General features: G+C 38.1%; 1 protein-coding gene across 4 annotated transcripts in view; it reads right to left on the reverse strand.

Annotated features, from left to right (window-relative positions):
* Positions 1–6385: 6385 nt before the first annotated feature.
* The window catches only part of ENPP2 (ectonucleotide pyrophosphatase/phosphodiesterase 2), a 38495-nt gene continuing 28713 nt past the window's right edge, over positions 6386–16167 (reverse strand). For 2 of the 4 annotated variants that reach the window (XM_053466625.1, XM_053466627.1), the window contains 7 exons: positions 15307–15443; positions 14775–14910; positions 13779–13856; positions 13291–13423; positions 12487–12640; positions 8766–8816; positions 6386–6971 (listed from right to left, as the gene is read on the reverse strand). In XM_053466625.1, the coding sequence (XP_053322600.1) occupies positions 6801–6971; positions 8766–8816; positions 12487–12640; positions 13291–13423; positions 13779–13856; positions 14775–14910; positions 15307–15443 (860 nt within the window). In that variant the 3' untranslated portion in view covers positions 6386–6800. The remainder of the gene's footprint in view (positions 6972–8765; positions 8817–12486; positions 12641–13290; positions 13424–13778; positions 13857–14774; positions 14911–15306; positions 15444–16167) is intronic. The other 2 variants (XM_053466626.1, XM_053466628.1) reach the window with 1 other exon arrangement.

Below are 16167 nucleotides of genomic sequence, written 5' to 3' on the forward strand. Positions count from 1 at the left end.
TAAGTATATATATATATATATATATATATATATATGTTTTTTTGGGAGGGGGTCTTTTTATCATGTAGGATGATTTTGTGGTAAGTAAGATGAGAACCAACAAAACTCACTAGTTCAAAGACAAGGTTATTTAAAATAAAGTCGCTAGACACTGATAACTGTTGACAACTGGAAGGTACAAATATTCTGCAAAAAGTAGGTAAAAAATATATACTACACTTGAGCAAATTGACCAAAAACTATTCCATTTGGTGTCTGGTCCATTTGTTTTCAGACAATGAATTTGGAGGGCTTTTCCCATTCGGATATGAAATTCGTTGTCACTAACCCTCATTCAACCTCTTACACTCTCTTAATGTCTACCTACCTTCTCTGCCAACCACTTCTGTGTAACCGTCTCCTTTTCCACAGCTCCGCTTCTTGTCTTGCCTCATCTTGTTCTTCAGTCTTCTTTCTTTTGTCTTCTTTCTTGGTCCGCTCCATTGCCATACCTTCAGTGCATTCATGGCATGTTTAGTAGTTTGAGGCTTACCTCATGTGGGTTTGAATCCACGCGGTATTGTACTGATGCCTTTAGTATTATTATTATTATTTACTGTTTTATATAGCGCCATCAAATTCCGTAGCGCTGTACAATATAAATAATTGTCACACTCACGCATCATACACCATTCTATAAAACCAATAAAACGCCCTTAGCTTACTTCTGAATGACTGCAGTCCCCATGAGTGTAAAGAAGCCAGGTTTGATGACGCCAATTAATGAAAAGTGCACCACCACAAGAAATACACAACACCTGACACAATGTAACACCAGGAGAAGGCCAGGGGTAGGTGGCAAAGAAAATTTGGATAGCAATACAAATCATGTTTTGCTGATTCCTGAATAACAAAAGAAAAGCATGCATGTGAGAGAAGTTTTATAGCGTTTTGCACATCTATATGTCAACACTGTATGTGACTTTAAGAAAAGCATTTAATCTGTAAACTACATCTTTGAAACCAGAAGAGTTAAAAAAAAAAAAAAAAAATGTCATATGCAATTCATTTTTCCATAGTTACGGCTGAGAAAATGGAAAATACTTTTCTAGTTTTTATTGTATCCATGTTTTGTACTTCTTAGAAAGTACATAAATATTTAGAATGGGGAAAAAAAGGGCAGCGAGTTATTTATTTCCATTGAAATTGTTTATTGCCATTTTGTCTCCATTACTCCTACCACTGGTGAGTGATGGGTTGTGCGTGTCAGCCACGGGCTCCAGTGATGTTGATATATAGATGACTCCCATATTAATACAAATCCTCTGGGTTTTTTTTTAAAACTAAACCTATCTGTATTTGTACACATATCAGTAACTTAGAAAAGACCAAACATAAAATAAAATGCTCGTTGTAATCTTTGAGTTCAATACAGGAGGTCCAACTTTTGACCCCGGGTGCGCTAAGATTGATAGGCTTGGATCCTATTAAAACAATGATGAAAATTGATAATGATTATTGTGTTATGAGGCAAGATGAGGGTAACAGAAAATCACCTTCTAGAGTTTTAAATTGTGGGTCATCACTTTAGATGCCTTTGCCACAGAAATAGCAGTCAGGTGACAAATCAGAAATTTAACTCTTACAAGGGTTATTATACATTTTACATTCTCAATAAACCTATACGATAATTTTTACAGATTAAAATAGCCTGTACATGGATTCAGTATATGCAGTGCCTTGAAAAAGTATTTGTCACATTTAAATGCTTCAGAGCATCCAACTAATTTTAATATGACAGATACAACGAGAATTCATTTCATTTATTCAGCGGCGTACCTAAAGCATAACTGTTATCATTATATACTGAGGCACGCACTGACGGTGGTACAGCATAACACCTATCACTATACATTGAGCCATACATTGACATTAATGCAGCATAACCCCTATCACTATATACTAAGCCAAACATTGATGTGGTGTAGGCTTACCACTTCAGTGACTGGCTTAGTATGTAGTAGACATGCACCGAAATGAAAATTCTGGACCAAAACTGAAAATTCAGCATTCACTTGGCCAAAACCAAAAATGACCCCTCACACCTTTAAAAACACAAAAAACACTTCTATTAAAAGTAAGTAGCACACCAAAATTAGACAAAAAAACCCCAATTTATATATATATATATATATATATATATATATATAAATTGGGGGTATATACACAATTACATAAGTTATGGTGGGTAAAGGTGATGGAAAACCCTTCCACTTAAAATTAAGGGAGTAGTAGAAGCATATTTAAAACATCTACAGACACCAGACAAGCCAGAATGCTTGTTTTTCCATCAGAAATCTCTTGGTTCTGTCACAACCACAAGGGATTCTGGGTAGGCGCATGCAAATAAGGTAAACAATAATCACCTTTTGCCTCTATATCAACTTTATACGTCTGGCTCAATGTATAGGGATAGGGATTATGCTGTACCACCATCAATATGTGTCTCAGTATATAGTGATAGGTGTTATGCTGTACCCCTGTCAATGTTTGCCTCAGTATATAGTGATAGGTGTGTATATATATATATATATATATATATATATACTTACACCCGTAAGTGGAAATGCCCAAATTGGGCCCAATTAGTCATTTCCCTTCCCCCAGTGTCGTGTGACTCGTTAGTGTTACAAGGTCTCAGGTGTGAATGGGGAGCAGGTGTGTTCAATTTGGTGTTATCGCTCTCGCACTCTCTCATACTGATCACTGGAAGTTCAATGTGGCACCTCATGGCAAAGAACTCCCCGAGGATCTGAAAAAAAGAATTGTTGCTCTACATAAGGATGGCCGAGGCTATGTAAAGATTACCAAGACCCTGAAGCTGAGCTGCAGCACGGTGGACAAGACCATACAGCGGTTTCACAGGACAGGTTCCACTCAGAACAGGCCTCGCCATGGTCGACCAAAGAACTTGAATGCACGTGATCAGCGTCATATCCAGAGGTTGTCTTTGGGAAATAGACGTATGAGTGCTGCCAGCATTGAAGCGGTGGGGGGTCAGCCTGTCAGTACTCAGACCATACGCCGCGCACTGCATAAAATTGGTCTGCATGGCTGTCGCCCCAGAAGGACCCCAAACACACCTCCAAGACGACCACTCCCTTGGTAAAGAAGCTGAGGGTAAAGGTGATGGACTGGCCAAGCATGTCTCCAGACCTCAACCGTATTGAGCATCTATCAAATGGAACGTGGGGGAGCGCAAGGTCGTCAGGTCGTCATGGAGGAGTGGAAGAGGACTCCAGTGGCAACCTCTGAAGATCTGGTGAACTCCATGCCGAAGAGGGTTAAGGCAGTGCTGGAAAATAACGGTGGCCACACAAAATATTGACACTTTGAGCCCAATTTGGACATTTCCACTTAGGGGTGTACTCACTTGTTGCCAAGGTTTAGATATTAATGGCTGTGTGTTGAGTTATTTTGATGGGAAGACCAAATTTACACTGTTATACAGGCTGTACACTCACTACTTTACATTGTAGCAGAGTGTCATTTCTTCAGTGTTGTCACACGAAAGGTTATAATAAACTATTTATAAAAAAGTGAGGGGTGTACTTTGTTTTGCCTATTTGTATTTTTAGAGATAAAGTAGCATGTCTGTCAGATAAAGAGTTAATGGAACATGTAGAGCAAACAGTATTGAAGTGTCAATAATCATTTAGTGTTTGGATGGGATCCACTCAGAGGAGCATTCTATTTTCCTGCTTGGAAGGTCATCACACAGCCTTAATTGTAACAGTTTCTTTGGACCATTCAACATCAATAAATATAAATACACTTTTGCAATGAAAATGGAAAAAAAGGATTTGATGTTTTAGAACAAAACAGAAAATCATTTAATGTGTGAGCAGCTTTTCAACTCTTCCACATCCATCATTTGTCTCTTCTCAGTCTCTTGGTTTAAATGATGTGAAACATAAAACATAAGAAAAGCAATAACATTACTTAAGAAAAAGGCAGTGAACCCATTAATCTTAAAGTCAAAGAAAGGAAATGAAATATAATGCATTCAAGGAAAATGTAACTTTTACACTCAATTTAAAAGATCAGTAACATTGACCTGGAGTTTTTTTTTCCCCCCGAATCCCCCAATATGTAATTGGCCTCTTTCTCGCCCCGCAGTTCCCTGGCTTGTAGGAGATTAGCCAGCTAAGCCCTAAGAGAGCATGCCCGGAAAGTTCTCCCATTCATTTTTGTGAAACGGTGTTTTTATTTTTCCTCTTTCAGCTTCCTATTCGGATACATATTGAAATGTTTACAAAGAATGGCACACTGGACTGTCCCTTTAACATGATTATACTGCAGTATTGTTTAACGTTATTAATAAAAGTAAAAATGTTATTAAAATCCCAGCACTTTGAAAGGTAACTTTTAATGTCTACTATTTTTGTTTCAATTTTATTTTTGGACATCATCTATTCTTATGAGAAAAGTCATGAATTGTACCCAGTACTGTACCGAGCAGAGGAACACATTAAAAGTTCATTATCTCAAATTTCAATGTTGCCATGGTTTTTCAAGGTTCAATGGTAAGTGAACTAAATCCATCTGGCAGCTGCTACTTATATTCCAAACAGCAGAATTTCATTTTTCAGTTTACTGAAAAAGAGGAGTAAGGAGTTAATTGACATGTATTAAACAGAATGGCGGCGCTGCGGCTAGCCGGAGATTAGCTACACAGTGCTAATATTATAATGAAAAATACAATAAATTGTCATAGCTGACCACCCCAGTCATCAGACAGAACTAATGTTAAGGTGAAAAACACCAACTGAGTTTATTACAGCACAGCTATTCATACACACAAAGATAATTAGATCAGGATCATAATCCCATTATTGCCAGACAGCCTGGCGCCTCCATACAGTTCTATGGCCAACAGTGCCCACCCGCCCCCACTATTTTGGGGTGATCCAGAGCGAGCGGCTTCAATCCCGGGGTACCAATGGAGAAAACAATGGAGGATGTTGTTCCAGGTACTTGATCCGACGTTGGGACTCTGAGCGGCAGCATCGGAAATGTGTCCGAGTTCCACAGCCATGGTCCTAAAGATGGTTAATAAAACCAGGGTTCCCAAAATGAGCTCCCTCTCCGTAACTGCCTCCAAGTGTTGCCCACCACAAGCATAGCGTTACCCCGGTTCCATAGATTTGCGGTTAGGTCCCGCTCAGGTGCATAGAGCGTTTCAGTAACAGAATAGAGTTAAAGGCTTTTTTAACGCGATATTGTTGTGTCAAGCGGTTCGGCTGGCTTAGCAGCTTAACTAGCAAATTATTTATTAAGCAGTTCCAGAGTAATACCAGCACATATAACTTCATATCACTGCTGTTGCCCAAAAGTATTTCCAGGACATCTGTATTTAATGAACAAACACCATTTTCCCATTTGGCACAACAAATATCTATCACAATAAAAAAGCCTCTATTTGGCACCATTTCTGGTTCTATTCAATTGCTTGTAAGCCTCCCAGCAAAACGTGTCAGGTTTTCTTTCACTGTAGAAGCACTGTCTCGCAAGAATCATCCTACACTTTTTATACATAACCAGTTGTATTTATTACATTTTATTGTATTTCATTATGAATTATTTTCAGCGCGGACACCACTCATACCACATTCTATAGTCTTTTACTTAGCCAACCCCCGTGTTGTACCCACCCTATACACCCTGATGGTCGCAAAAAAAACTTTTTCTTCTCTTATAAAATTGTCCGTAGGTAGACACCATGCACGCCAAAAGAACAGACTTTGCTCACATAATAAGTATAGGAGCATCACAATTAGCCAATTTCCAAATCTGGTCATTCTGCCCCATGTGCTATTTCGGGTATCTTTGAAGCAATTTACCCCATCAAACCATATATTTTAGAAAACTAGACACCCCAAGGTATTGCAAACACTGGTATTTTAACCCTTTCCATACATTAATTCTACCACCAGTCTTCGGTTTCTATTACAACAGCCTATCAATACCTGCCTTTGTGTCACATGACCAGTGTTCAAAAATCCTGAACGTGACAATATTTTACATTTTGAAAGAATTAAGCGTTTAGACATTCAGTAGTACCGGGAATGATCTCCTAATGCCACATTTATTTAAAAAAAATTATTAACTTTTATTTACCCCTTTTGTCCAGAGAACACCATTTTTGCATGTTTTTTGCTGTAAAAGATTAGTGGGTCCCTATCATGGAAATTACTAGGATGAATTTAGGATGAGAAATGATCATCCAGCCAAGACAGTTTACAGCTTATGCATTAACCTGCATACAATAGAGCTTTTCTAGATTTTTGGGAAAGTGGTTATAGTATACAATATATACATATGAGGAAGTCAGGAACAGAGACAGTTTTAAAAAATGAACGTGTGATTTATTATATAGGAGGTTCCATTAATCCATATAGCATAAATATGGTTGGTCACAATTCCAGTTAATATATGTAAATTTTTACATTATTCATTACACAGTAAAAAGGACTACAAACATTTCAGCGATACACTAGAAAACTCAAACTTCCCAGTGCAAGAATAAATTCTGCAGCACCTTCCAAAACATTAGTCTAAAAGCCTAGCCGCAGGAGTAAAAGGTATTACTAGTAAAAACAAAACAAAGACAAAACTAGACAAACAACATTAAAGATTTGATGCAGGATTAAAATACTAATATATTTAAGTGTCCTGGTTTAAAAATTAATAAATACAAAAAAAATAAACAATATAAAAATATACACCACGTGAGAGACAGACGAACAATGCTGGACGAGTTAAAACTCGTCCTCGTATGTATGCAGATATGTCTTTAATGAAAGGATCTCTGTGTAGCTGCGGTTGGTCTTCCGATAGAAATCCAGGCCAGTAAGCTGTTCAATGTCACGGACACGTGCTGTGTGCATCTTTAAAAGATTTTCCACCCACTTGGCCTCATCATCTGAACTCTACAAAGAGGGGAAAAAAATGGTGTGTGAGTTCAGAGCCAGATGGTGAACATGTGGGAAAGCAATGTTTCTGCAACGTAGAAGCGTACAGTAAACTAGAACAAGTCTAATGGAACATCTTATTTACATGAAAATCTCCAAACAGAATACTTTTTGAGATTAAGATCTAAGCATGGCTTGTAGGGGTCTTCATCTGTATAAATGACTGTTTTGGGTACGGGTGTAGAATCTACGTGGACACAGTATTGCCAGCTCGGTTCTGAATGCATCGCAGTATAATAAAGGATGGTTATAATGGTCTCATCCATCAGAATCCCACTTAATTCTCTTCTTTAACATACGTAATAATGACCCACAAAGAGCTTGCTCAAATGAATTGTAAATAAAACTAGGTTTAACTTATTGTGAGTTTGGTCTAAGGCTCTCTCATTCACTCGGGGTGGGCACGATTCTTTCATCACTTGAATAAACCACCTACAGTAAAAATATCTGCTCAATCACTAACCTTGATCTATATATTGATACTTTTATAAAAAAGTACAAGATTAAAAGGACTGGGGGGGTATGAAATATCAATCGCCATAGCAACCAATGGAGTTGCACAATTAGAACCTTTTTTCGCTATCGTGATTAGACCACTTTTCCAACTTTTTGCTTAACAGCCATTATTTTTCTAACAAGTATGCTTTTTAAAGCAGGTAATTACACTACGAGAAGCTGAATGGACTCTCTCTTAAAGAGGACATCCACATTTTCATATCATGCTTTTGTAATCAATGTGGTTTATTCACTAAAAAGTTTTGTTTCATCTCCTTCACTTCGTTATACAATATATGAAGGTCCGACCCCTGGTCAGATCTACGTAATGTACAGTTAAACCAGCACAGTTTCCTTTCACATTGAATTATGCCTTACGCAGGGCCAGCTCAGTCCTTCACACTGTTCGCCCTAAACCCTAATATCTGTATAACAAGTTTTACTCGCTACGCCAGATATGGTGTTAAATCTACATTTTCCTGTTACGGTACTAATAATATATTGCTTTCACATTATGTAGGCCACGTAATACCTATTAACACCTTGCATGACTAGGGAACGTCAAATATTGGCAATATGCTGGTGAAAATGCGCTCGTCCCCATATTAAACATGATCTAACCATCAGGGATTAGTTGCTATGGTGATAAAACCACTTTCTACCTCAGAACTATTTTGATATTTTCTTATTCTATATGGGAATAAGAAAATATTAATCCTATGTTTAATCAGAAATTATATAAAATGTGGCAGAGAACCAAAATTGTAAGGTAATTGGCGTGTGTTGCGTGTTCAGTTTAGGTGCAGAAGTTTTAGACACAAAAAGACAAAAACAGAGGACACCGTAGGAAAACACAAAAAGTGGGACTAAAAACATTGAACAGTATAAACAAATGGAAGTCTCTGAAAGGTTCCCATGAGAGCATTACATGCGGCACATCTGGTCAATATCAGAAGGGTGAATGTTAAAACACAGAACACGAAACAGAGGACCCCAACCAGTGCTGTAGGCTTTGATTACTGAGCATACAACAAGACCTTTATCTTAATTATTTGCAGTTTCAAAATATCAGATAAAAGCAAGGGCAACCAAACTGCAGCTTCCCAGCTGTGTAGCAATCCCGGCTGGCTCGGGAATGGATTTTTTTTTCTTTTTTCTTTTAGAACAGCTGGAAACCACAAGATGACCAGCCCTGACCCGAAGATTAACTAAAGACAATGTTCATGGATAGCAATAAAGAGGAGTTAATATACTGACCATCCCCTTTGACCTGACTTTAGAGGAGCTCTGGGGCCCGTGCCTGGGAGACTATAAAGAAAACAAAAAAGCACACAGTTTTCTACTTGCCATTTTGTCCTCGCATTGGAAGGTACACATGGAGCATGCAAACCGCGCAGCCGGGTCGGAATATTATTACAAGCCATCGCTTTGTGTTTGGCCATTGTGAATACAGGGGCGACACCTCTAGGAATATCGCTGATGAAGCTTTAGCAGGTATTGACTTTGCGGAGACAAGGTTTGCAATTTGATATGCAAAAAGGAAGTAAATTTCGTATCTACCATGGCCATGTCATTTAATACATTTTATAATTATCTCTATTTTTTCCTACTATGTTGAGGCTACTTGTCTCGTCTTTTTTACCAAGTGGCTCATTCATGCGAATGAATGAAAAATAGAAAAGGCAGTCATGTTAGACAGCACACATGATATAAAATAGGTATAAAGGCTTATGAGTTTAATTTCCTTTTATATCTACAGCAAAGTCAGAAAGCCAGTCCATAAGGTGCCAAAATATTCACGACCAGGCAGCGCAGAGATATTTAGATCGGAATTTAGTGCCTCCTCTGTAATGTGATAAAACAATTGACCTGGACAAGCAGGATATTGGTTTTTCGGTAACATATTCCCCAAAGCAAGCATTAAATAATGCAAAGTGCCAGATTACAGCTTGCTTTATCATATGACCGAGGAGGGACCTAATGACAAAACCGTGAACAAGAGACTACAGCTCTGGTCTATCAATCCTGGACAACAAAGGGTTAATTGCTGAAGACTAGCTATGGCTGTGCTTCAGTTGACACATTATACATTTAACACAGAGAGACAAGAACTTTGCGAGTGTGTACTTTAGCACAAAGGAATACAAAAACACGACAAAGGAGAGGAACAGAAAAAAGCATGAAACACAGAGAAAGTGTGTGCATTTGCTCGGTTTTGTACCGATGGACGTTATATGTAAGTTACTGAATTAGTCGGAATAGGTCTTTTTAGGACATGCAGCATTAGTAAATTCACATACTATTGGTAAAACAGCAAATTAGGTGCCAAGGAAACCGGTGAATGACCAAATCTAAGAACTTCTAAATCCCCCAACCCCGAGACTCTTTACATATCAACCCTTTAATAGATTTTCACATATATCCTCATTGCAGTGACTCACTAATGGTGGCAACTAATGGTTCCATTAGCATTCATCATAAAAACTATAACCAGTCGAAGAGGTAAAGTGATCTATTCACTAAAGGGATAGTTGTGGTTTCAACTTCTTGTCACTACGAATGACTAAGGTCTACCTCAATAAGCTTCTGCTGCAGGGAGAGCTTCACTGGCCCTGTATAATGTATATTTAAGTCAGTGAGAGTTCTTCAAAAGTACCCTTACACATTAAACTATGCATTACACGGGGCCAGCTGAGACCTTCTTGCTGAAGAAGCTTGACATTGTTGACCCTTCATAATGAATAGTGTAGCTAGATTTTTATATGAAACTAAAATCACACTTACATATGGGAGAATCTGTGTGATCGTGCACATTAACCCATGAGACTGCACTAAGAAAACACTAAGACTATAGGTCAATGTCTAATCCCATGGATGCGGGAACTTGTTTCTTTAGACAGAAGCTAATCACTGTATTTACAAAGAAATCTTTGCGTCAAAAAAAAAAAAAAACCCAAAACAAAAAACAACCCATCCCTAGTCCGAGAACTGCTGATGAGCTTTTCATGGATAAGTTAAAGCGTTTGGACATGCTTAGTCATGACTTCATTAGATCTAAAATCTCAATCTTAGAAAACGATCACAGAGCAGCAATGCCACAAGTATGCCATTAAGTGTGGTAAGCAGTTTCTTAACCCCAAAATGCTTGATAATGTTTATTACTAATTTAATTATTTTAGGAGAGGTCAAGTCAACTCCTGACCAAAATGTGCAGTCAACGCAAAACGTTTGATCTTACAGCATGTATATGAATATCTTATTCTTACTATAGGCAGATATATCAATAATAAAAGTTTCTTAACTCAGTGGCATTTTGTCTGTCAATTATAAATCACCTAAATGCCTGTTTACTTATAAATTACATAACTAATTTATAATATATTTATTGTTTTAAATATTCTTGCATCTCTATTACAATGTTGCAATAGAATGTACCTATAGAATAACCAGATTGTATATACTTATCAACAAGAACATATATATATTCACATAGTGGGTTAGGTAGTCTTATCATCAAATCAATAAATGGAATGTTTCTGCCAATTAGACTTTTCCTTGGGCGCTCCAGCCATAAGTCCAATTTTTATATTATATATAAAACACATAATTTTACTCTATGGTGCAATTGCGATCTGAAATTAATTATTAAAAACAAAAAACGATCCAAAGTTTACTATACATGCAGCACGTTAGAAATGTGTGTACGCAAACCTGCCTGTATTATATCAGTCTCCGTTTGTGTGCAAAGTTTAACAATGTTTTAATATACAGCAGAGGGAAGCCATGCGGGCATCAGGTAATGTATATGTTAATTTATTACTGGCGCACAAGGCGTGAGCATTCGCTGAAGGTGGTTATTATCAGATGCATCGAAATCTTATATAAAATTGTTAGTTGTTGATAAGACTCCAGATACATTAAGTTGCGAAAATACTGACTGCAAACCAAGAAACGGTTTTAAATAAAACCCGCTAACCTTAAAATCAAGGTTTTGTATATTATGTAAAGTTGATCTTACTTATGTGTTGGACATAAGACACACTGTGACCAAAAGTATGTGGACACCTGACCATCAAACCTGTATGAGCTTGCTGGACATCGTATTCCAAAACCATGGGCATTAATACGGAAGCCATAACTCCATTGCGGCTACAACAGCTTCCACTCTTCCGGAAAGCCTACCTACATGATGTTTCTGCGGGAATTTGTGCCCATTCAGACAGACAAAAGAGCATTTGTGAGGTCAGGCACTGATGTTGGACGAGAAGGCCCGGCTCGCAAACAGTATTCAATTCCCAAAGGTGTTTAAAGTCCCAAAGCGGGATTTACGTCAGGGCTCTGTGCAGGTCACTTAAGTTCCTCCACGCCAAACTCATAAAACTCATGTCTTTATGGACCTTGCTTTGTGCACAGGGATACAGTCATGCTGGCACAGAAAATGGCCTTCCTCTAATTGGTGCCACAATGTCAGACGCACACAATGGTCTAAAGCGTCTTTGTATGCTGTAGCGTTAACTAAGGGGTCAAACCATGGAAAACAGTCCCACGCCATTATCCCTCCACCAGCAAAAACTTTACAGGAGGCAATACGCATTCTGGTAGGTAGCATTCCCCTGACATTTGCCAAATCCAGATTCGTCCATCAGTCTTTCACCGTGATTCACTTTCCACTGCTCCAGATTCCAGTGGCAGTGTGCTTTACACCGCACCCGCCTTCACTTGGCACTGTGCACAGCGATGTTCGGCTTGTGTGCCACGGACACCTCATTTCATGAAGCACAGTGCTTGTGATAATGTTGCCTCCAGAGGTAGTTTGGAACTCTGCAGTGATGCTACAGGAGGACCACATACCTTTGGTCATGTGGTGTAATATAAATAGAATGATTTCCTGGTGGATTTCAAAACTATCTTTATAGACACCATTACTAACTGAACATGAAATCACTGATTAAATGCAATTTTAGAGGTTTAAACTTACGTTGCAGCTTTCATCGTTATCTGGCCTGTGTGGAATTATAAAGGACAGTACAGAAAGTTGGCCATCACACTTGTCAGCTGGCTGAGTAAAATCAAGACAGCTGGTTATGATACAGTAGTAATGAGTCGGGACTGGTATAGATCCGTCAACAAAGCTGAAACGACAAAAATTTATATATAAATATTAGGGCAAGTAATGTGTTACTAAAAAAAAGTGAGTATTTAAACCTACAAGGGTTAGGCATATCCTGAATCGAAGACAAGGCCAAGGACTAATTAAGAACTGATCAGGAAAAATCGTATAAGAACCAACTGTGATAACGGACGGACTTGACGAAATTATTTTAGATCCTGTACAAATAAATGTCTACAAAACAGATTACAAATGAAGAGGAAGAAGAATGAGACAGACCAAACTGTTGCTATACATTGTGTAACCTATAGTAGGAATAGTGGCATAATCTGGCCTAGGGTACAAGGTTTGGGGGAGTTGGCGGTTTGCCAATATACACTTTTTTCCCCCTAAACAGATGCACATAAGTATGTGTTCCGGGTCACTAAAAATAAAAAGAGTTTTTGCCTTCATTTGGATCATTGGATCAACATCAGCGATATAATAGATAGGAAGAACACGATTTAATTATGCCGTTATAGAACATACTATATTCGTAAAATACTAAGGTAACAGATGTCTAAGGGAGGATAACTATGAATAAAAAAATATGACATTTAGATTAAAACGACTGCCATTTGAAACAGACCAGGCCACATTAGACTTTTACACATGGAATAAAACATGTCTCACATTTTAATTTTTTCTGGGGAGTCATATAAACCATCGTAGTCGTAGTCAAAGATAGGCCCACACATCACATTGACTCTATTTCTCTCGGAAGCAAGTCGTTTCACCAGGACTCTCTGGAAATAGTTCCATATCCCTGTAAAAAGAAACGCAGCGTCACCTTTAACTTGTATACATACTGTACAACAAAAGCACAGAAAGAAAAATACTATTCTAAACAAAGCAGGTATCTTACTAACAAGACAAAATACGAATGAGCCAAAGCCTAAACGAGTTTTATTTTAATTAGAAAGACTTTGTAATCAGCAGGCCTGCGGCGCACAGAACAGCTTGTAACGTATACGAGGCCCTTTGAGGGATCTTTGGCCCTCCAGCTCCAGCGAAGTGCAGTATAATGTAAATACCCAACACCATTTTATCCGTGTATTCTCTAGCTGCACATATACAGACATGTTAGCGTATGTACGCTAGTGCTCTTCTCTCATACTCACTTTTAAATGCCGGGTACACTGGAATGACGTTTGTTATGAGAAATGCATCATATTTGGCTTCAGCAGAAGAACTTAGTTCTAAAAAGAGAATAAAAAGCAGAAGGGGGGGGGACGACAAAAAATGTTTTAGGTCTCGAAAATAAAATTCCATTACCGACTACAGAATAAATTACTGTTTACTTCATATATCTTTGTACTTTATTTAGAAACATTACAGGCCAATATATGGTATTCCTAAACAAGGGTAATATAATATGACTGGGTCAGTAAGGCTGGCACTCGATTCACGCTAACGTCTATTCCTTCGTAGCTCACAACAACACAAGCACTCCTTGCTGAATTAGCCCGAATCACTGTGATGCCAGAAGTATCAGGTCAGTCTTTATTACTGAAGCACTCCTTATAAGTGTATTTGACTTAGGTGAATTATTACTATTCTGGTATATGAATTCACACTACATCAAAATAGTATGACTGCCCCAATAACAGATCTAAGCGCTAGAGTAGTAAAAGGAAGTCAATGTGACATGCAAGTCTTTTTACATTTTAGAATGTTTTTGTCCTACATTTTCTTATTTTAAATTCCGATTTTTTAAAAAATGTATTTATTTTTTTAAGTAGACCGACTTAGCTGCATATTTTAACGAATGGGCAAAAACAAGAAAAAAAAAAAGATTCAAGAGACTTCAAATTTTCTTCTCATCACATTTGCTTAATGCTTATCACAGCACATCCCAAACATAAAGCAGATTTTGTATTTTCCTATCACAAACTTTTTGACTTTTGCACAATATTATTTAATCTGTAGCCTTTTACATAGAACTTAGAAAGAGATAACTTCCAAGGTTAAAGTTTGCACTGTACAGACTGTGACCAGACAGACGCCAAGGGGGAAACAAGTGTGAATCGCAATTTCGGGACTTGCCAATGCAATGTGGAAAACATCAAAACAAAAGCCACGTGGACAAGGTCTTGAAGACAAGGTTTTAAACTCACGTGGGGGGAAAAGGAATCCGTAGGACATCTGCTTATCTGCTTTGTAGGCTGCGCAGCTCTGACAATTTCCCGGAGAAACGCGTGGGTCAAGTCTTACACAATTAACCAAGTGCTCCGGGATGCCAGATAGATCTGCCTGTTTTCCAAATAATAATAATAAAAAATAATGCAATCAGGCATCAAACATCCAAACGATACAATGACAATGTGTCCTAAATGATATGCACTTCATTGATAGTGAATAATACTTTTCTTTTCTGGTTTCATGCTTAATAGTTCAATTACTTGTTACATCAGAAAACGTATTTCATTGTGTCAATGCTACGTAAGGCTTAACAATACTATTTTAAATATTGCAATCCCATTCAGTTTAGGCATATAGCTGGGGGTAGATGAAAAGGGGCAAATGTATATGGGTGACCCAGCAGCAGCCCCTTCCCCATGCATGCGCAAAGTATGGAAGTGCATATGATGGATGGAGGGTGCTTTAAAGACACGAGTCACACAAAAAATAAAGAAAAAAAGTTCATACCTGCTTTGAAACTGTGTAAGAAGTCCAGAGGGGCATTAAAAATACTTCACTGTAACCACTTTCAAAATCACTGTGATGCAAAACGCTGTACTTTGTCTTGTACAACACTGCAGGTCTTCCATACAAGAGATTTTTATCTGCAGGGGCACCATAAAATCTACATTCAGTAACGTGTTACATACTCTTGTGTGATCCAAATTATAAAGCATAAGCAGCAACGGGTACAGTGGTTAAAGGGTATTAGATTATGCAATAGACATACAAGTGGAGGTCATGTTAGAAGCCCAGGCCATGATCTGAAGGGGAACCTCATTCCAGATTTCCCAAATACTTATTCTCTCATATTAATCACGTCTAAAAACAACCGAGAACTCAATGCAGAGAATCCGCTTCATATAAGGACATCTAGAATGTAACTTTCTTCACATTGTTACACGGGCTCTCATTTGGACAGTCTAGTTCCTTTACGTGCAGCTTCAGTCATAGCATGGGGTGGAATCGCGTAAAATGGTGCGATCCATCTACATACAGGGGTTTCAATCCCGCTAGATCAGAGCAGGACAGCATCAGGACGGAGGCAGCTCAGATTAATCAGAATAGCAGCTAGCGATAACGCAACACAGAAAGCGGTACCGAGGAAAGCGGATGTAAGACAAAGTCCTATTATTCCTTTCACAAAAATTAATATATATTGAAACATGAGGTTTAAAGTAGCAGACTGTTAATGATTACAGAATTTGAAGACAATGTGTCCAGTTGAATGAGAAGTCATGCATTCATTTTGCATTTTATAGGGGCCGTTTAAAACAAAATGGAAGTGTCATGTAAACGATACATTAATATCCAGCAGACTGCGCTGAT

Source organism: Spea bombifrons, chromosome 5 (genome assembly GCF_027358695.1).
Source record: "Spea bombifrons isolate aSpeBom1 chromosome 5, aSpeBom1.2.pri, whole genome shotgun sequence".
Classification (NCBI taxonomy): Eukaryota; Metazoa; Chordata; class Amphibia; order Anura; family Pelobatidae; genus Spea; species Spea bombifrons.